The sequence below is a fragment of the Anoplolepis gracilipes genome, chromosome 13, assembly GCF_047496725.1.
Source record: "Anoplolepis gracilipes chromosome 13, ASM4749672v1, whole genome shotgun sequence".
Taxonomy (NCBI): Eukaryota; Metazoa; Arthropoda; class Insecta; order Hymenoptera; family Formicidae; genus Anoplolepis; species Anoplolepis gracilipes.
Genome location: NC_132982.1, coordinates 2,244,237 through 2,266,939, shown reverse-complemented (window position 1 = coordinate 2,266,939; position 22,703 = coordinate 2,244,237). Strand labels below are relative to the sequence as shown.

Sequence of the window (22,703 nt, the reverse complement as noted above, 5' to 3'; positions counted from 1 at the left end):
AATTCACTTTTCGATCATTTTTTGTCATTTTGACGTATTTCGACATAATTGTGACTTTCTACCTCAGACTCTCTAATGCAAAATAAAAATGTTACATGTCTGTCTTTACTCTTGTTTTTCATTTTATTCGTGATTACATGGTTACATAGCAAATATACATAGTATAAGAGAGAAAAAATTTGTTTACAATGAGATAAAGCTGATCCAAAATAGTGGAACTTTTGACTAGAGGGGGGAGATTTTACAATTCATAAGATTATATTTTCATATTGATTCTATTGACTCTCTCCCTTAAATCTTCTCGTTACTTTTTTTAATGTCCCAGATTTTCATGTATAAATAAAAATGAAAATATTATGCATAATCAATTTAAAATACTATATGTACACATTTGTACACACACACACACACACACACACACACACACACACACACACACACACACACACACACACACACACACACACACACACACACACACACACACACACACACACACACACACGCGCAGACACACTATATGTACAAATTTTATTTAAATAAATAAAATGTGAATAAATTAATAAATTTTGTAATATACAATCTATTTTAAGCCGTTTTTTATTTTGTTTAAATAAAAAAAATTATAATTATTTACATCATTAAAATTCCAAGAGACTTTTTGATATTAGATGTTTCCGGTAAAGAAAGAGCCCATTTTCTTAGTCCTGTTAACAAAACTGAACTTGTGACCAATATAGCGCCTCCTACGGAATATCGGTTTGGTATCTCATTAAAAAATAACACTTGCCAGAAAAATGCAAAAACAATATCTGTAGATCTTGCTATGGCCACCGGACCAGCTTGTTCTATCTGAAGGGCTAAGGTCAATAAGATTTGACCTGCGAAACTAAATAGTGCGAGTGCAACAACCAAAAGTCTATCTGTACCACAGCGTGGTAAACATAACGCGCCAATGATCCATGATATAAATGTAGTTTGTATCAAAGCAAACGAACCGAAATTTGTCATTATAACGGAGAAATGAATACCTTTCAATGCGCGCAATAAAACGTATACGTTCGCGCCAAATAAAGTAGCTGAGAAAGCAGCCACAGCACCCCATAAATCCGCATGTCCTGGATTAATATTTCCATCTGAGAGAGATTCTATGGTATTGCCAAAAATTAAAGACGGTCGTGTTATTAATACCACGCCGATCAATGTCAGACATACGGTAACGACGTTAAATAGCCCGCAGGGCTCTTTCAAAAATATTCGTGCGAATATCGCTACAAATACAGGAACAGAAAATACAACAACGGAAGCATCGGCTAATGGCATGTGTCTAAATGCGTAGAAACTTAACATGAGTCCTGTGGTACCTATAAAACTCCTTAGAATAAGTATTAATCTACGTCCCTTTGGGAAAGGATGATCACCTTTATAAATAACAATTGGTATAGCTGGTAACAATACTCCTAAAAATCTGAAGATAGCCATCTCGGTAGGGTTTATCTCTACCAAGCTCTTAACAATAACGCTACATAACGAGAAAAATAAAGACGAGAATGTCGCTAATACTATGCCTAGGTAAGGGCACGATTTACACAACAGGATAGAGAACTTTCTTTTATGGTTTGTTGTAGTGTTACTTTCCACATCAGTGTCAACTAAATGTTGCAATTCCACGTGCTCTGACATATCTGCAAAAAAGATAATTCATGTTAAAGATAAACATGTAACAAATGTTAAGATGACAGTAATTAAAAAAGTCACACTAGTTCTTATAAATTAAAAGTTTGAGAAAATAAAATATTTTCATACACACACATACACAAATTTTATCTTATTAAAGTTTCTTATTACATATTCAATTATAAAAAAATAAAAAATCCATACAAATTTTTTTCTTGCAAAATACATCAACATTAATTTTTTTAGTAACTCAATCTATATGTATTCTTTTTCTTTTCAACAAAAATAATCTTTATAACAATTAATCAAGATTTACAGCAATTTATTAATCGAAAAAGCTAATTTTTGGTAGATTTTATTAATTTATTATTAGTTACTATTAAATGCAAATAATAGCATATAAAACATTATTTTATTTTAATACATAAAAGAGCAAAAAAGTTCACTTGATTTCTCTTTCTAAATTAACTTGTGATATAATTCAATATGATGCAAGATAAAATGAATTAGAGTTACAGGAAACATAAAAAGGCTTCTAAAGACAAGTGCCAGGTATAGGAACGCAAATAAAACAACGGTTTAATAAAGAAATAACCAAACTTTATTCACAAATGTTTTGATCCATTTTTGGATCATCTTCAGTGACAAAATTAAAAAAAAGTGTTACAAAAATGAATAATTAAGACTTTTGAAATATATGTAATAAAATATCTATGTATAAATCTAATCTTAATAATATTAGGTAATATGAAATAATTCTTTTTATATATAAGGTAGGTTCATTATTGATGATAAAAAGAATTATAAAAAAAGTTTACATAATACATATATATATAAGCAAAAAATAAAATTTTTACATAAAATTCTTTATTTAAAGAAATTAAATTCAAAAAATTCAAAAATTAATGATATTTTAAGTTAGAAAAAATCAACTATCTTATTCCTATTAAGAAATATGATTAAAAAATCTAATATCTTATTTGCTAAAATGTCTTAATATATTTTATTTAATAAAAAAAATTAGTTATTTATAAAATATTACATTTGGTTTTATTGTCTTACATACATACAAGTAGTTAAAACAGTAGGATAATTAATATTATAAATTATTATTATTCTAATTATTATTATAAGTTACAATTATTCATTACTATTTGAAATATTTGTTTTTAAGAGTTTTATTTTATTAATGCAAAGTAATGATCTTTTTTTTTAATATAGATATATCGAATAATTATGTATTAATTTTGTTATATAAAAGAAATATTTTGTTATATTATAAAAGTATTAAATAAAATAATCAAATAATAAAGGATAGTTTATAATGCTTTATAATACTTTTAAAAAATAAAGGGTAAGTAAATCATTTTACATTTGGTCAATTTGGATATTACATCAGCATTATATGTAGAGTGAGGAAATAGTATGGAAATCCTGATAAATCTCGAAAAATATAAGTTTTACAGAAAAATGTTTCAGACAAAAGTTATATGGTTTCGAAAGGGACATAAGATGGTATCAATGATTCGACCTTGAATAGTCGTTTGAATGTCACGTGAAGGTCACTTCAATTTCTTAAATGAAACATATATTTTTAATTGCATATTCTTGTAGCTTACCTCGAGAGCTTTCCAAAATAAATAATGTTTAATAAAACTTCTTTTAATTAAGAATTTCCTTAGATATTTTAAAGCTTGTTATGATACTTTTTAATATAAAATATTAAATAAATGGAAAAAATAAATAGATCTTGCCTTAGATAGCCGGATCCTTCTTCGATCTTGCCTTAGATTCTTTTTCTGTAATATAATACTTATATTTTTCGAGATTTTTTCAGGGTTTCCATATTTCTTTTTCACTCTGTATAATCGCATGCAGAGAATTTTACTGCCACTTACCTATAACACTTCCAACTCATTAAATGTACATCGTATGTGAATAACCGTGAAATTGCATGACCAGTAATATATCACAGAACATAGCCTGAATCAAGGATAAAAAATGTTAACGAAATCACGATTTATTTTCTAGCACAATATTATAGATGCTATATGATTTTATATTTTCTATTTTATATTTAACTCTCAGTTACAGTTATATAGTTTAACGATTATTTCATTAAGTCTGTACGTACGTACTATCGGCGAAACTGATAGTGTTTTATGTATTTTTACTTTTCTATTTTTATTTTCTAAATTATTTGTATACGCATACACACACACACACACATACAGTTAGAATTAAGGGATTAATAATTCTTTTGTGCGTTTTCCGACAATAGAAAATTTTATCATTTGATAGCATATATATATATGTATATAATATATATATATATATATATATATATCGAAGAGAAATCTGAGAACACGCAACCACGCCGGCGTTTTTCGTGAAATTCTTGTTTCGAGTCCAGAGGTGACAGCTGAACTCCAAACTCCAACATGAAAACGCCCTCATTTGAACGTAACTAAAAATGTCGATATATTATCGACATTTTTAGTTCTATTATTGATGTTATCACTTAGAGGGAGTTTTCGATAAAATTTTTCAACTTGATAGCCAATCAACATTTTATATACAGGGTAATTCACTTTAATCAGCCAAGGCACTGACGACATATTATTAAAGACCGGTGGTCTTATGGGGTTTAGTGTGTCCGAAAAAAATTACCGACAATGCAAAGATTTTCTTGCTGTAGGTAAGAACTGTTGTACTGTTGGTAATAAAATAATGATTAGATATTACAATAAAACGCTTATTTTGTTATTTTAGAGACAGCTACACAGGAGATCTATATATTTTTGATAGTAAAACTATAACTAGATGAGTTAAATATTCACATGATTTAAATAACTCATATAATTAAGTTAAAACGGTCGATAATGTCATAATTCTTCAATTATCTCTGAGCCCACTGGGGGGTGACACCCGTTTGGACACGGAACGATTGGACACGTTCAGATTGGATACCGCATGATTGAACATTGTACGATTGGACACACACTTTGCACTATTGGATACTGCACGATTGGATACACACTTTGCACGATTGGATACCGTACATGGAAACTTTATCTTGATATATATTTTCAATATTTTTATAATACACACACACACACACACACGGGGGGGATGCAAGGGGGGCCTCCGGCCCTCTCCCTCCCGTACTCATCTCGTCCACCTCGCTTCGCGTGGAAAGTTGCAAACCCATGTGAACTTTGCTTTGCTTGCAATGTATATACATGCGAAGCGAGGTGTCCAATCGTGCAAAGTGTGTGTCCAATCGTGTGGTGTCCAATACTACGTGTCCAATCATTCCGTGTCCAAACGGGATACTCCCCCACTGGGCCTACTTGGCAGTCATAAAAATTTACTCAGGATCGAAGGTCTTTAATAATGGGCGAGTTTTTTAATTTATCGACTGATGAATCGCATGATGCGTAAATACAACACGTGTTGCATTTGCGCATCATGCGATTGATCAATTAATGAATTAAAAAACTCGCCTAATATCTCGACGGTGTCTGGGGCGGTTAAAATGAGTCACCCTATACAGTTAAGGCCCGGGCACATAAAATGGCTGCTTAAGATATCGATTGGTCGATTTTTTTATGTGTCCGAGCCTTAAAAAGGAATAGACCTTTTAACATTCACCCATTCAGAAAATGGCTGTGTGACCATCGACATTTAGAATGGACTGAGCATTGCGACAGTCAAGCGCGCGTCCGCTATCGAGAGAGAGAGAGACTACAGCTGAGGCTTTTTCTGTCTCTTTTGCATTAGCATCTCATTGGTTTTTTTGTTACTGGAAGGAGACAAAATAACCAATGAGATACTAGCAAAAAAGACAGACATAGGCCTCAGTAGAGTCCTAAATAATAGAGAAACGCCAACTTTAACTCCATCTTGCCATCGTCGCCATATTAGGTACCGCACCAATTAAAAAGACGAACGCAGTTGACGTTTCTCTATTATTTAGGACTCTAGAGTCAGTATTCATAGTCCGATCTTATATTTAAGACCATCTTAAGATTTCGTTCAACCAATGAAGTAGCCGCATAGCATTATTTTATTGGTTGAACGAGCTCTTAAGCCGTGATTACACTATAAGTTGCGGGTTCGGTTGCGGTTGGGGTTACTGTTGGACATTGGGAACCAACCAATCACAGCAAAGGTTGCTTTGCCAACCGCAACATAGCCTGCAACCTACAGTGTAATCACGGCTTTAAACTCGATTTAAATTTCGATGTGTGTGACATTTCGCCATATGATAGACTTAGTAGTCTAGTATAATATACAAAAGTCTATGGATGCCAACCAAAAAACGTGGAGAAAGATAATTATTCGCGACAAATGAATACGTAGTGATAAAACGTAAAAATATTACGTGACAAAAGGAGAGAAGAAAATAATACAAATCGAATATAAAAAACTGAAAGTGATTCTGAAACAAAACATTCTCACGCGCATATTTATACTGAATGTGTGAAAAATCAACGTGATCAATCTGATCACGTAAATATGCAACTCATATCATACCATGTTTATGTGGCCATATACATATATGATTGATACATTAGTAGGATAATCCTGATAACGACTGTGAAAGAGAATTCCATTATATATATATATATATATATATATATATTGAAACAACGCATAATGAACATCGAGGCCGCGATGATTTCAAAGCTGATCATATTGTGAAGGACACTTCGTATATATCTTGGAAAAAAAAGAAAAAAAATGAGCTGGCTACGTAATAGTCCACTGCGAACGAGCTTCAGCAAGCAACGATCTAGAAACTCTCCGCCAAAAGATGCCGATCCGTCCGCATGTTATGACAGCTTCTGCAAACATTGGCAACAAACTTACGAAATCATTCTACACTCTTTAGTAAGGAAAAAAAAGCTCCCAGAGCCTTTTTTTCGATTATTTTCATATTTACACATGTGTGTATTTTACATGGTTTTCAAAAAATTAAATGTATTTTTTTATATAAAATTTAAATTTTATAATTTTTCCTTTTTTTTCTCACAATCTGTAGTTGTAGTGTTTTTACACGTCATAATTTTTGATTGTTATGAATTATGATAATGATAAAGAATATAGTTTACTTCTATTTCTTTAATATATTATTTTAAAGGGCACAGAGATAGATGCTCATTCTATGTTTATCTGTAAGTAATAATATTGAATAGAAAAATTATAATTTTTTTTTATATTAAAAGGCTCATACATATAGACATATACATATATACACAGAGGCATACATATCGAGATAAACATTTTTTTTATTAGAAACATTATTGTAGAGAATTAATTTTAAAGATGAAAAAATTAAATAATATTCTTTTTAAGAAACTTAAATAATCTTTGATCAGAGTTTACAATGTAGCAACATATACATATGGCAACAGTAATAAAGTTGTCTGTAAGAGATAAAAGATATGATATTTATCATATAAAATATATAATGATAAACAATATATATTGTTTGAAAATTATATGTAAAGTATTAATTATTTATTTTGTCTTTTTCTTTTAATATATAATTTTGATTTATAATTACATAGCTATTAATAAATACTGTTTAAATAAATTTTATAATTTCTATAACAAAAAATTATAAAAATTTTTAAATTTTCTAATTATAATTAGATTGTAATTTATCATTAATTTATTAATTAAATTTAATTTTATATGTATATATATATAATATTGTAATAAAATCCAATTAGAAAATAAAAAATAAATATTATAAAGTAAAAATGTTAATAAGATATATAATGAATCTGTAAGCTAAAATTAACATTTAACATTAAATGTACATTATAAATACAGATTTCTTTGAATCTATTATATATATTTATATACGTACATTATTTTTATGCTGTGTTAATCTTTATCAAGAAATCTTATATGTGAACACAAATTAATTGCTAGAGACTATGAGCCAAAATTATCTTATAGCAAAAGTACCATTTAGTAATGAATTAATTTCAGCCTCTTAAAGGGGTTCCTAGTCAAGATGATGTACTTGGAGTTGTTAATCATATTGACCAAATGGTGACGTTGTTGATGCTGGAACTGAGGGATTCGAATTTACATAATCACTATCAGCAGAGCAACAATGCAACACATTCTCCATGTTTGGAATATTTATTAAGTGAAAATTTACTTGTCAAACTTTATGATTGGAGTATACATACGGGAAGGTAGATTTCTTTTTAATTTTTGTAATAAAAATTTATTATATATTTATTGTAAAATTACTATTTTTTTACAGATTTAATAATGCTGTAAGATTGGAGCAACTAAAGCTTTATGAGTTGCTCATTTCACATAGCAGTACCCTCCTCGCACATGAGCCAGTTACTAGACCACTCTTGCGATTATTAGAAGAATGTGCAAATGATGTTATGCCGTTAGAAGTAGACAAAAAATTAGTAGTATTATTGAATCAGCTATGTGTCGTTTTAATGCAAAATATGGCTTTACTTGACTTGTTTTTTCAACCAAATGCAACTGGAAAGAATAAGTAATAGTTTATTATTTATTACAATAAATGTTCTACATAAATATATTTTTACTGAATAAATAATTTTAGATTTATTATATTTAACTTATTAATACCTCATATTCATCGAGAGGGTGGTATTGGTCAGCAAGCACGTGATGCTATGTTATTATGTATGTCCCTCTCAAAAAAGAATGATGAAGTTGGATTATACATTGCTGATCAATCCAATATATGTCCTGTAAGTAGTTCGGTCGCTATTGCTTTAGAACCTAAATATGTAGAAAATGACAAAAAATAATCTTGTTTGCATTTATTTAGGTATTAGCTACAGGCTTGAGTGGGCTTTATTCTTTACTTCCAAGGAAACTTGGCATTGAAACAGACGATTGGTATCAATTGACCCCGGACGATGTGAATGACTTACCTGCGCTTATGCAGCTCATGAATTCTCTAGAATTTTGCAACGCAGTTGCGCAAGTGGCGCATCCATTAGTACAGAAACAGTTGCTCGAATTTTTATACCAAGGTTTTTTAGTTCCCGTCATGGGCCCGGCATTATTACAGGTGAATATTTAATAAAATATCAAAGAGAGAGAACATTTTAATATTAATAACATAAATTGCTCTTCTTGCTTTTCAAAAACGTTTTAAATTAATTTTTTTTATATTTTAATAATGTAATTTTACATAAGAGCATTAACTTATTTATTGGTAACATATTAACTTTTTTAATTGTATTTTGGTATTAATGCATGTGGTGAAAGAAGGTATTTACTTTCGTAACATATACGAATATGGTATGATAATACATGATATAAATGTTATTATGCGATAAAAAGTATTTGTAAAAATGTTTCATAAAAATTTAATAATAAGAGATTATACTTTTATATAATTCATAAATATTAAATAATAGAAAAAAATTTTTACATATTCATTAAAATATTTTATTTTATGCAATAAATATATATTTCTATCATTTCATAAAAAAATTGATAATTATTTCACAAATTATTTTGAAATTGCTTAAACTGTAATTTTTGTATATTTCGATATTATTGCATAATTTGCTATAAATTATATAATTTTTTATTATAATTATTATTAACTCTCCATCTGAGTCTTTTAACTTCAAAGCAGGGTTTTTTTACTGTTCTTTGGAATATATAAAAACCTGAAAAAATTCTCTTAGTGAACTACTTGTGAAAGCTTTAAGAATAAGTTTTTACCATCGTAGAAGTTGGATTGTATGTTATTTATTTTTTATAAATTTAAATCAGAGAAAAATTTACATTTCTCAAAATTGATTGGGTTTTGAAAGACTCACAGAGCTGATGGAGTGTTAATTATTAATTATAATTACATTAATTATATTAAACTTTCACAAAACAATTAGCATTTATTGTGTTAGTTGCTTATTAATTTTAATGACTTTATGTGCACAATACATCTTATGTTTCAAATATGTGAATTCATCAATGTGGTGATGGTAAAATTATGCACACTGGTACGTTGAAGCTAATAATATATACATCACTGATGTGTTTTATATGTAATTTACGGGTATTAATATCTTTTTCTATCTGGTGATATTTTTATGATGCTCATAGGATTCTCTTGGCTTGACCCTAGAACAGCTAGATGTACAACAATATTGGGTTAGTACAAATTATCAGTTTTCACAATACAGTATTTCAATTGATACTTTATATAAAAAATAGTTAAATTATTTTATAAACCCTTTCTTGCATTATTTTTTACAAATATAATTTTTAATATTGATACTGGTTGATATATTTCTAATTTTTAATTTTTTAAATTTATATTGATGTATTGTTATATCACAGACAAATTAAATTATTTGTAACATTAAGTATAATATTTAATAAATTTCTTTATATAATTCTATTTTCAATGTATTATACTATTTTAATATTTTAAAATTATCTTTACATATAAATTTAAAGTATCCATTGAAGTATTGATTTTTATGGTTATATTTCATTTATTATAAGCATAATTAATAAAAATAAGTTATGCTTTTATAAATGAATTTATAATAATAAAATAATAAACCACTTGTTATTTATAATAATAATAATAATAAAAACTGCTTGTGATTTATAATAATAAATTACAAGCATTTTAATAATATCAAATTATATGTGATATTTTATTATTTGGTATCTAATATATTACAAAGAATACTTATAATTAAAAATACTAGATCAAGTGGTTTACAAAATTTATAACAGATATTCAATTACAATACACATATTGCTATTATTGCTTTGCTTTTGCAGCTATAGTTTCTATCTCTGTGAAATTAGCACCTCATTTTTAAAAATTTAATAAGTCTGTTTTTTATTTCTGAACTGCATTAGTTCAGCAATAAGGAACAGATAGATATTGTAATTAATAGAGTTTCGGCTCTTTTAAAGAGTTCTTGAGTTCTTATTACATATCAAAACGAGTTCTATTGATTGTAAGATATTCCTGTATTTAACATTTCTATCAAAAAATAGCTATTATATAATATTTTTGTAGCTCAAATCAATAAAAATAAATTCGAAGAAGTTTTTGCGATTTTTCGTTTTTCAAACAAAGAAATTAAAAATTTCCAAAGAAGCTTCTTTTTTGAAATTAAAATTTTTTTATCGTTTTGTATATAAAAATTCTATCGGAAAATATTAGGAAATCGAATCAATCTCTATTGAAAAAGAACTTAGTCAATTTTTGTATTTTTATATTTTTGAAACATGAATTCTACAACTTTTGGAAGTATAATTTTTTTGGAGTATAATTGAAACTCTATTACATATCGAAATTTTGAAAATGCAGTGTGTTAACTTTACAAAGATATAGTTTTTGCTTTTCTTGTGATTTCATATCATTTATATAATACTTTATTCATGTAATTAGTAAAGAATTTTTATTTATCTCTACTTCTTTCTTATTATCTTCATTTTTATCATAGATCAATATTTGTATATCTTCATTTAATAAATGTTACCTAGCTCTAGTTTTCAAGTTTTATTTGTATATAATATAATGAAAGTTAACAGATATTTTATTGTGAAGTATTTAATATGAATCTTATACAGTTTGTGTATATATGCATTAGATATAATCTTGGTATGCTTTTTTCACATAGTAATGTATATTAATAATTTTTATACCCTTCTTTTACCACGCAGAAAGAGAAGTCTTATAACATGATATTGTCAAATAAACAATTTAAATACTAAAAGAAAATAACTGTGTAAGAATTAACGTTTCTTTTAATTATTCGTTTTTCTCACTTAATATATTAAAAATGAGTTCTTAAGGAGATCCAAAATTACCGACAGAACATGAATTACAGATTTTGAAAATCTCTTTTTTGGCTACAACGATTGATAAATCCTTTTTCACAATTAAAATACTTATAAAAACAACATGCGGGAGCTAATAATTTCATATAAAAATGATAAAAAATTTAAAGATGACAGTTACGTCGTAACAATATTTATTTAATATAAAAAGTTCTACGGTATGTTCGTGCAAAAGAACGTCCGCGTTTGGAATAACATAACAGAATATTAGTAAACTTTTGGAAATGACTTTAGAAGCCTAGTAAAAAAGATTTTCAAAATCTGTAAAAAATTACTTTCGTGCATCTGTAAGTGTGCGAGATTGAAACACAAACTCACGTCAGACGTGATTTTTAAAAGTTTACAAATATTCCTTCATGCAATTCCTAGTAAAAAACTATCTTATTTTGTGTGTATAAATTGCAAAACTTTTATATTAAGACTAATATAAAAAATTATATTTTTTTTTCACATTAGTAATTGGTAACAAATTTAACCCAAGAAATGCAGATTCTGGTGGCAAAATGTAATATATAATTCTTTTTGCTTATTGATTATTTTGTATATATAATACAGGCTGAGGAAAAAGTATGGAAACCTTGAAAAATTTCGAAAAATATGAGTTTTACAAAAAAAGAATCCAAGGCAAGATCGAGGAAGGATCCGGCCATTTAAGGCAAGATCTATCATTTTTTTTTCATTTATTTCACATTTTGTCTTAAAGAGTATTATGACAAACTTTATATCTCAGGAAATTCTTAACCAAAAGAAATTTTATTACTTTATTTGTTTTGGAAAACTCTCGAGGTAAGTTACAAGAATATGCAATTAAAAATAAGGTGCTCCATTTAAGAAATTGAAGGTGATCTTCACGTGACCTTCAAGCAACTATTCAAGGTCAAATCAATGACATCATTTTATGTCTCTCTCGAAACTATACAACTTGTCTAAAACATTTTTCTGTGAAACTTATATTTTTCGAGATTTTTCAGGATTTCCATACTTTTTCCTTATCCTATATATACACACTTTAATACAGGGTGTTTCAGACGACCCGGTTCTCTTCTTTTATTTTGAAAAAGAGTGATGCTAAGAAGTTGGAAAAGACATATTTATCTGAAAGCCTATCTGAAGTTTCTGATGATAGTACTTTCAGTTTTGAGAACCCATCGGAAATACCGGAAACGGGGGCAACTTAAAAATTTTAAATTGCAATATGGGGCAATATGGATAGAACTTTTAGAAAAGAAACAACTTTTGTTTGAAAAAAATTTGATATTATTTAGCATTAGAGAGAAATGATTAAAAAACCGCTTGCAATGATTATAACGCTCGAACTTCTAAATTATCTTAAAATATCGATATTTTGGTACAAATTAGGAGTTAAACATAAACATGAGTCAAATTCGTGATACGGATCACAAACCAAACATAAATACAATGATTTGTCATGTGGTTTCAACGACACGGTTGTTTGGCACATTTCTCATTAACCTAGTGAGAAATGACCATCAAATCAACATCAAATTGATATCGAATCGATGCAATTTACATCAATTCGACGTCAATTCGATGTCGACTCGATAGGTCCTTTCTCACTGGGAATTGCAAGGCGCACGATTAACCAGCTTTTACTTCTGCAGAAGTCTTGAGGACAATTGACAGGAGGGGATGAAGGATAGAAAGGTCTCCATCAAGGTAGCAGGCATTTTGAACATTTGTAATTAATTTTTGATTATTTCTGAGCGTCACAATAATTGCAAATGGTTTTGTTTATTTCTCGGTAACAGTAAAGGATATCAAATTTTTGTTCAAACAAAAGTTGTTTCTTTTTAAAAGCTCTATCTAATGATATTCATGTTGTCCCATGTTACAACTTAAAATTTTTGAGTTGCCCCCCGTTTCCGGTATTTCTGAACGGTTTTCAAAACTGAAAGTACCACTGTCAGAAACTTTAGATAGGCTTTCATGGTAAATATGTCTTCTCAACTTCTTAGCATCATCCCTTTTCAAAATAAAAGTGTTGGATGAGTGGTCTGAAACATCCTGTATTAATGATGGTTATTAAAAACAAATTTGTCAATAAAGCATGATGTTGTATTTTTCTAATTTTAATCTTAATTATTTGAAAAAAATATTTACAGACGACTGTAGAAGAATTAGTTGCAGCGACAGCTTATTTTGATTTATTTCTTCGATCTGTGACCGATCCTGGTTTGTTACGATTGCTTATTAGGTTTCTACTAGAAGATAATTACGATGATTGTAGAATATTGGATAGTTTGATACAAAGGATTTCTTCTCGATCGAGGGTAAATTGGAAAATCCTTTCTCTTACAATCTTTTTAAAAGAACATTTTTTTTTAATGTATAACTTATCTCTAAAATACTTCTTTTTTCTAATTTAGTTATGCATTGTCACTCTGGCGTTGTTCGAAACTCTGGTTAATTTAAACTGCGAAGACATCATGTTGGAACTATGTTTGAGTGCATTAAGTCCGTGTTCGCATATAATGCTTTCACAACGCAGTCGATTAAGGGATATAGATCCCTTTGGACGTGCGGCAGAAAAATTTTTATCTCTAACTCCATATTGCTGTTCCACTGCGTTTACATCGTTGGATTCTCAAACAAATTCCTTGCCCAGCACTACGTCATATGACAAATATGGATATGTCGCGACCGATTCGATGAAATCGTTACCAGCATCAATAAATTATAGTACGAGATTATCAGACAGCTTATACGGAAATTATCACGCGTATCTCTGTGATGCCAGACAAAAGATAAAAGCTTGCCGTATTGCGTGTTCTAATTGGTCTTCTCGGTATGACGGTGACTTATCAGAAAATAGTAATACATTGGCAAATGAAAATGTTATATCTGATCAATTAGAGAAGAAAACGGAAGAATCTAGAATGTTACCGCTGGAAAAAAGAATTAAGAGTGCAACGAATTGCGAAAATGACGAGAGCGGGCTGATAGACAATGTATTATTTAATTTTCAGTGTCTATTAGAAGGCAAAGATTTAAACAGCAATGAACATAATGTTAAAAATGAATTGACTATAGATACTGTATTGTCTCTCGATGAACAGACACAATTGGACGCTGATATTGCGGAATTATTAAATGAGGATATTGGAATGACAAACTATACCGAAGAAACTTGTATAGATAAAAAGGAATCTGACAGTTGTATAGATGATTCAGCTACAACCATGAATTCGCTTATGTCACTGGGAGAAAGTAGCGGTTACGAGAGCTTCGCGTTTAAAGGATCGTCAGAATCGACGCCGGAAAATGAGACAAACGAAGATCATATGAATGAAGAAATGCATCTCGTAATTAAAAAGGAGATTAATGATGATTCGAATAGTTTGACAACTGCGTCAATCAAATCAAATAAGAATAGTACTTCGTATCGACAAGATATATTTAATGGACAGCCAAATGTCGGCATATTTTTAGACGTAGTTTTACGAAAGCTCGAATGTATGACCAGCAATAACTTGTATGTCAATTTACATCTCACAGGTCTTATTAGTAGATTGGCTATATATCCGCAACCTTTATTGCAATCCTTTCTCCTGAATCATTCTCTTGTATTTCAACCTAGCATCAGATCCTTATTTCAGGTATATATTTATCAATTACTGGAAACAGTTGCATTTTTCTCAAAAAAATATTGTTATCTAGATAATTACTAAACCAATTACATTGTAATTAAATTAACATCTGCATAATTTATTATATTACAGGTGCTTGCATCGTTAAAGCACAAAATAGATCAATTTCTTTCAAAACACAGCAATGTAGATTTATTGGTTGAACAAGCAAGATTATTTCTGATTAGTCGAGAAGACAAACTAGTAAATGCGAGAAAAAATGTATTAGAAGCTGCTGCTCAATCGTCATCCATTAAAAAGCATTCTTTGACTGGTGAATCATTCTCAAGAGGTAATATTCATTCACTATTCATGAATAATAAAGAATAATAGTGAATAATAAAGAATAATAAATTTAAAAACACATTTAACTTTTAAAACTACTAGTCTGTTTCTTATCAGATAGCAAGAAATCATATGAGTTTTCTTGCGAAATAAGTTTTTGTATGCTATCATTTGTGTTCGGTAAATATAAATTAGTAAAACATAAACTTTTTCTTTAATTCATGAATTAATAAATAGCTGAATTTCGACCAAAATTGTCATAAAATAATTACTGATGATATATAATTATTTATTATTTATTAATGCAGAATATTATGGAATATAAGTGTGATTGCATGCAAAAAAGACTATTTTAATTTTTCGTATTTTGCAAGAAAAAAATTCATGTGATTTCTCTGATGTCATAATTCAATATTTTGCTGTGAGGCAGTTAACTTTAGCTATATTAATCAAATCTTTTAAAATTTTATGCTATGCATGTGGAAAAGTATTTAAAAAACGTATGTATATTAATATGATATTTTTACATATAATTAATATAGATGTACATATTAGTTTTGAAATACTGTGTCAGTTGTATTTATAGGGGAACCGAAAAGAAGAAGTTTAACATCATCATTTACACAAATGTTTAAACGATCAAGTAATAGCTTTGGTATAAGCAGCTTAACAAATTCTATCAGTCAGCCGTCCAGTATGTCGGAGGAACAATTACAAATGATTGGCTCTGGATATAGGTAAATTGTTTAAGATTTCTGATTTTTTAATTGTAATTACAGGGTGAGGAAAAAGTATAGAAACCTTGAAAAATTTCGAAAAATATGAGTTTTACAAAAAAAGAATCTAAGACAAGATCGAGGAAGGATCCGGTCATCTAAGGCAAGGTTTATCATTTTTTTCATTTATTTCACATTTTGTCTTAAAAAGTATTATGACAAACTCTATATCTCAGGAAATTCTTAACCAAAAGTTTTATTACATTATTATTTGTTTTGGAAAGCTCTCGAGGTAAGTTACAAAAATATACAATTAAAAATAAAGTGCTCCATTTAAGAAATTGAAGGTGATCTTCAAGCAACTTTTCAAAGTCAAATCAATGACACCATCTTATGTCTCTCTGGAAACTATACAACTTTTTTCTGAAACATTTTTTTGTAAAACTTATATTTTTCGAGATTTTTCAGGACATTTCCATACTTTTTCCTCACCTTATATAACTTTATATATAACATGAGAAGAAAAAAATAAGTTCTTTATGTATTACAATTAGGATGAATTTAGATAAAAACGCGCAAAAGACTTTTACTTTGTGGAATAATAGATAACTGTAAATATCTCAATCCACTAGTAAGATTTATTTTTGTAAAAATATAAGATATGTATATATTTAATTACACATTTTTTATTAATAAAAAGCACTTAACAAAGCAATTAACCAGATATTAAAGTGATTTTTGTGTAATGTTTAATTTATAATTCAAACATTGTAACTTGGATTTTACTTCAATTATTTCTAACATTATTATTAACTTTATTTTAAGAATTGTTACATCAAAATTTGAAATAATTAATTTACAAAATTTTTTTGAGTCTGATGTGTAAGCAGAAAATATATTAACTAATTCAGAAAATTTTTTGTATTCTGAATTACGATGCGCCTAAAAAATTTTCAGATTTTTATTTCATTTAAATAAATATTAATTAAATTTTTTTTATTAGATATATGAAAACTTCATGGGAATCGCCGAATGAAGTGAGTCCAGTACAAAATGTTATTCTATGTGCTGTTATATTAGACGAATGGCTTAAAGAGCTCGCAGCAATAACTCAGGAACATGCAATTATGTCTCTTACAGATGGTATTGGATTTAAAGTTTAACATGTAAGTTTATGAAAATATGGAACTTTCACACAAAGAAAATATTTAAAAGTCTCATCTGATTTTTATGAGACTTACAATATATTCAGAACAACTCAAAAGAGATACTTCTTATAAGTGCTTAATTATATATCTAAAATAATCTAAACTAATTCGGTCACCCTTAAATAATTCCCTATTATTTTTGTATAAAAAATTTTGAAGAGAGTAGTAATAAAAAAGAAGATTTTTTTGGTCTAAATTTGTTCATACATAACAAAATCATTTATCGAAACTGCATTATTGATTAAAAATTCGTTAAAATCAATCAGTCAAATGACAAAATAATAAATGTAGTGACATATTCAATAATACAATTTTGTTATTATATATGTATCTCTAATTTTGTAATATTCTGCATACATGCAAGCTCATGAAAATTAAATGGGGATTTCAAACATTAGAAAAAATAATAGTATAGTATATATATATATATATATATATATATATATATATATATATATATATATATATAAATTAAATATAATATATAAGCTTTTTATAAGATTTAAAAATAAATTATAAAATTGGCGAGTAAGAGTAAACGCTGTTTTTAATGCGCAAAAATTTTATTCTAACAATAAGTCATAATTTAATCTATTTTTCTAATGAACGTTTCGATCAATTTTATGACCTTCCTCAGTGCAAAAATACAAAAAAAGATGAGAAATACCAGTTTTTTAGCCATATAACTGTCTAATAACCTACATTAAATGACGCCAGTACATTGTTATACGAGAGTTTAAGAAAAGTTAAACCTTATTATTTTGTCATACGTTTAAAATTGAATATGAAGATATTGTTAATACGATACGAAATTGTTGAGTTGATATGTTCCTTCTTTAGTTAGTAGGCCAAGAAATGACACGTAGGTTGATTCGTCAAATTGTAAAACAAATTAGTAGGTTGGAAGTAAAAAATTGGTATTTCTCATCTGTTTTTGTATTTTTGCGCTGAGGAAGGTCATAAAATTGATCAAAACGTTCGTTACAGAATAGATTAATTATGACTTATTGTTAGAATAAAATTTTTGCGCACTAAAAACAGCGTTTGCTCTTACTCACCAATTTTCTAATTTATTTTTATACAGGGTGTCCCGAAATGATCGGTAAATATTTTAATGGCAGGTTCTTTAAAACATTTTAAGGCGAAAAATTTAATTAAAAAATGTCGAGGCTACAATAGTTTTCAAACTGGAAGCGATTATATTTTACGAATGGTTGGGCTGAAATTTCACGTACTCAGGTACGGCAAAATAACAAGTGATAAAAGAATTAGATAAATTAGATAAATTTATAGAAGCACTTTTATCACTTGTTATTTTGCCGTACCTGAGCGCGTGAAATCTCAATTCTACTATTCGTGAAATACAATCGCTTCCAATTTGAAAACTATTGTAGTCTCGACATTTTTGTATTAAACTTTTCGTTTTAAAATGTTCTAAAGAATCTGCCATTAAAATATTTACCGGTTATTTCAGGATACCCTATAAATATAATTATATATATAATAGATCATTTACTATGTTATTATATACTATTATATATATATATATATATATATGTAGATACAGGGTGTCCGGTAATAACCACCTTACCGCTCATATACAGGTAGAGCAGGTCAAACTGAGTAGAAAAGTCCTCTACCATTTTTCGATTTTCGAAATAATTATCGAGAAATTAATTAAAAAAGATCGGCAAATCCGCGTGAGTAAAGCGCGCGCGGCGAGAAGGCCGTCCCACCGCTACGCGGTTACTAGGCGCGCTACTCATACGCATCCATTTTCAGTCGTAGACCACTCCTCCTATCATTCAATGAGCGCCTAGTAACCGCGTAGCAGTAGGATGGGCCTTCTCGCCGCGCGCTTGTACTCGCCCAGATTTGTCAATCTTTGTTAATTAATTTCTCGATAATTATTTCGAAAATCGAAAAATGGTAGAGGACTTTTCTACTCAGTTTAACCTGCTCAATTTAACCTAATCTAACCTGTATATGAGCGGTGAGGCAGTTATTACCGGACACCCTGTATGTATATATATATATATAATATAATATACATATACAGGGTGTTTCATTTTGAGTGATATGGTCGATTATCTTGCGAATCGATGATTTTATCGAAAAATGTTTCAGACAAAAGTTGTTTGGTTCGAAGGGAGACATAAGATGGTACCAAACACAGTTATCTTTAAGAAAAAATCTGAATTTGCAACTAGCAGTTACACATTTTTACTTTAACATAATTATGTGTTTTAAATACATCAATTGATTTGTCTCATTATTCTGTGCCTAAAAGTATTAGGGTAAGACAATTGAAAAATGAATATTTTACGAGATATTTTATATTTTATGTCAAAATATTGCAACTTTGAAGCCTTATAACTCGAAAAGTATTTAATGAAAAAATATTTTATTATTGTGTTTTGGAAAGCTTTTGAGGTAAGCTACAAGAATATGTAATGAAAAATAGTAGGTTCCATTTAAGAAATTAGGGATGACCTTTACGTGACCTTCAAACGACTATCCAAGGTCAAACTAATGGTACCATCTTATGTCCCCCTTCGAACCAAACAACTTTTGTCTGAAACATTTTTCAATAAAATCATCGATTCACAAGATAATCGATCATATCACTTAAAATGAAACACCCTGTATACAGGGTGTCCCCGAATTAGTGGATCAACTCTCGTGGATAGATAGAGCGTGTTAAACTGAAGAGAAAAGTCTTATATTATTTTGTTAAATTCGCAATAATTAATGAGATATAAATTAATAAAGATTGTGGCCAATCCGTGTCAGTATAAGCGCGCGGCGCGAAGAAACCTTCCAGTTGTTACTTGATACTAGGCGCGTCGACGAAGCGGTGGGAGGAACGCTCTGCATTGACAACCTGAAGAGTCACACATAATCACATAGACACATAGGTCTTGTTTACACCAACATACTTTGATACGCGTACTAAATACTACTGACCAATCATAGCCATTCCATTCTTTAGAAGACTGGCCATGATTGGCTAGTATAGTACTTAATACGCGTATCAAGTGCTCGGTGTAAACTAAGTTATAGACACATCGTCGGCGCGCTTAGTATCAAGTAACAGTGGAAGGCTTCTTCGTGCCGCGCGCTCTTGCCGGACGCCGATTGATCTCTTATAATTAATATCTCATTAACTATTGCGAAAATTGTAAAATGGTACATGACTTTTTTATTCAGTTTAACCTACTCTACCTACTCTACCTGCACCTGACGGATGGTTCGCAAATTATGGGACACCCTATATATATATTTAATAGGTTTTCTTTTTTTGACAGGATTATACATATTTTTTGTAAAATAGTAAAATAATACAGTAATATGTATATCATTTTTATTTTATGACATGTAAATATTTATAACAACAGTACAATTCAAAGAATGCAAAATTAATAAAAATATATTTAATTATTATTGTAGCATATTTAAGAAAGTACGTTTTAATTTTGACTTTTGCTTTCAAAATCAAGAATTAATAATTGATAATTATTGATGATCATGAAATTTCAGTAATACAGTAGAATCTCGAAATATCATATTGTACAGGAAGCTGATGGACTGTTTTTGACTGCTACTCACGATTAAGCTGAGAGCGATCTGATTGGAAGTGATGGATACAGTTTCGAGATTTCATTGTGAATGATGAATATTTTAACAAAATATCTTAACAAAAACTAAAACAATAATCAGCACATCATAAAACATTTATATAATTCTCCTATTTTATGGATATGTACATAGAAACTAAAAAATGCGTTAATAAATATTATTGTTCAGATTTACATTTAGGATAGTTATCAACTTGTTAAAATAAAAATGTTCTAAATATTATTTGTATGTATTCTGTGATTTAAACAAATTAAGTTTTTATTCTGTAATTTGTTATTTCTTTATAAATTGTACAAAATATGTAAATGTTATATCTATTATATATCTTTATGATTGTAACTTATAAATTTGTTTGGCAATTTATTACATTTTTTTCAATATAATATTGTAACTTTTTTGGATGTTATAAATAGAGAGATCAAAATAATGCTGAGCAGAAACCAAATGAAAGATAATGCAGACAATTATATTGTTAAATTAATTTTGATACACATTTTTGTTTTAAGAAGATTATATTTCAATTAGCAAATTACATTCAAACATTGCAACAAAATGATAACATTATTAATTAGTTATTACAAGAAAGTTATTATATATATGTTAAATTTTCAAATATATTTATTATTGTTATCTATGAATATAGATAGGTTTATATATCTTGCAATTTATTTTAGTTGTACTTAATACTTTTATTGTGATTTAGATATTTATCTATTTTGTAGATATCTTAAAAACTTAATTGTATTTTGATAATGAAAGTGGAGAATATACTATCACATATATACAGAGTGGACCATTTTAATCGATTTAGTCGAATATCTTGAAAGTCAGGCCCAGGAGAGAAAAATGTTTCAGGCAAAAGTTATTTTCCAAAACACTCTAATTAAATGTTTTTTCGTGAAGTATTTTTCGAGTTATAAGGCTTCAAAGTTGCAATATTTTGACATAAAATACAAGATATCTCGTAAAATATTCATTTTTTGATTATCTTACCCTAATACTTTTATGCACAGAATAATGAGACGAATCAATTGGTGTAAAGAAAACACAGTTATCTTTAAAAAAAAATCTGAATTTGCAACTAGCAGTTACACATTTTACTTTATCATAATTATGTGTTTTAATTACGCCAATTGATTCGTCTCATTATTCTATGCATAAAAGTATTAGGGTAAGATAATCGAAAAATAAATATTTTACGAGATATCTTGTATTTTATGTCAAAATATTGCAACTTTGAAGCCTTATAACTCGAAAAGTACTTCACGAAAAAACATTTAATTACAGTTTTGAAAATCTCTCGAGATAAGCTACAAGAATATGCAATAATATATAAGGTGTCCCATTTAAAAAATTAAACATAACATTCATGTGACCTTCAAATGACTCTTCAAGGTCAGACCAATGGTACCATCTTATGGCCCGCTCAAAACGATACAACTTTTGTCTGAAACATTTTTATCTTAAACTTATGGATTTTTAGATATTACAGTGCATAGATTAAAATGGCCTACTCTGTATATATAAATATTTTTTCTGAAACTTACTTGGCTATACTTAAATTATACTATGAAAACTGTAATTTATAATATGAAAATGTTAAATATTATTTATATTTTTATAGTAATGAGATA

At 28.5% G+C, this 22,703-nt stretch overlaps 2 protein-coding genes across 4 annotated transcripts; one reads left to right on the top strand and one right to left on the bottom strand.

The window, feature by feature from the left end:
• Positions 1 to 104: 104 nt before the first annotated feature.
• On the bottom strand, positions 105 to 4,087 carry LOC140672614 (solute carrier family 35 member G1). 2 transcript variants are annotated; one of them, XM_072904902.1, is made up of 3 exons: positions 3,812 to 4,087; positions 3,576 to 3,660; positions 105 to 1,685 (listed from the first exon to the last, which is right to left on the bottom strand). In XM_072904902.1, the coding sequence occupies exon 3, from the start codon at positions 1,681 to 1,683 to the stop codon at positions 634 to 636; it is 1,050 nt and encodes a 349-aa protein (XP_072761003.1). In that variant the 5' UTR covers positions 1,684 to 1,685; positions 3,576 to 3,660; positions 3,812 to 4,087; the 3' UTR covers positions 105 to 633. The 2 variants fall into 2 exon arrangements, with proteins under 2 accessions (XP_072761003.1, XP_072761004.1); XM_072904903.1 differs by having other exon boundaries at positions 3,816 to 4,087.
• A 1,881-nt stretch (positions 4,088 to 5,968) lies between these two features.
• LOC140672372 (FHIP family protein AGAP011705) lies at positions 5,969 to 22,703 on the top strand. 2 transcript variants are annotated; one of them, XM_072904472.1, is made up of 12 exons: positions 5,969 to 6,573; positions 7,684 to 7,895; positions 7,967 to 8,218; positions 8,288 to 8,438; positions 8,519 to 8,764; positions 9,811 to 9,858; positions 13,698 to 13,865; positions 13,962 to 15,191; positions 15,315 to 15,513; positions 16,081 to 16,243; positions 17,226 to 17,388; positions 20,971 to 22,703. In XM_072904472.1, exons 1-11 carry the CDS (start codon positions 6,424 to 6,426, stop codon positions 17,383 to 17,385), a joined length of 2,979 nt encoding a protein of 992 aa, XP_072760573.1. In that variant the 5' UTR covers positions 5,969 to 6,423; the 3' UTR covers positions 17,386 to 17,388; positions 20,971 to 22,703. The 2 variants fall into 2 exon arrangements, with proteins under 2 accessions (XP_072760573.1, XP_072760574.1); XM_072904473.1 differs by lacking the exon at positions 9,811 to 9,858.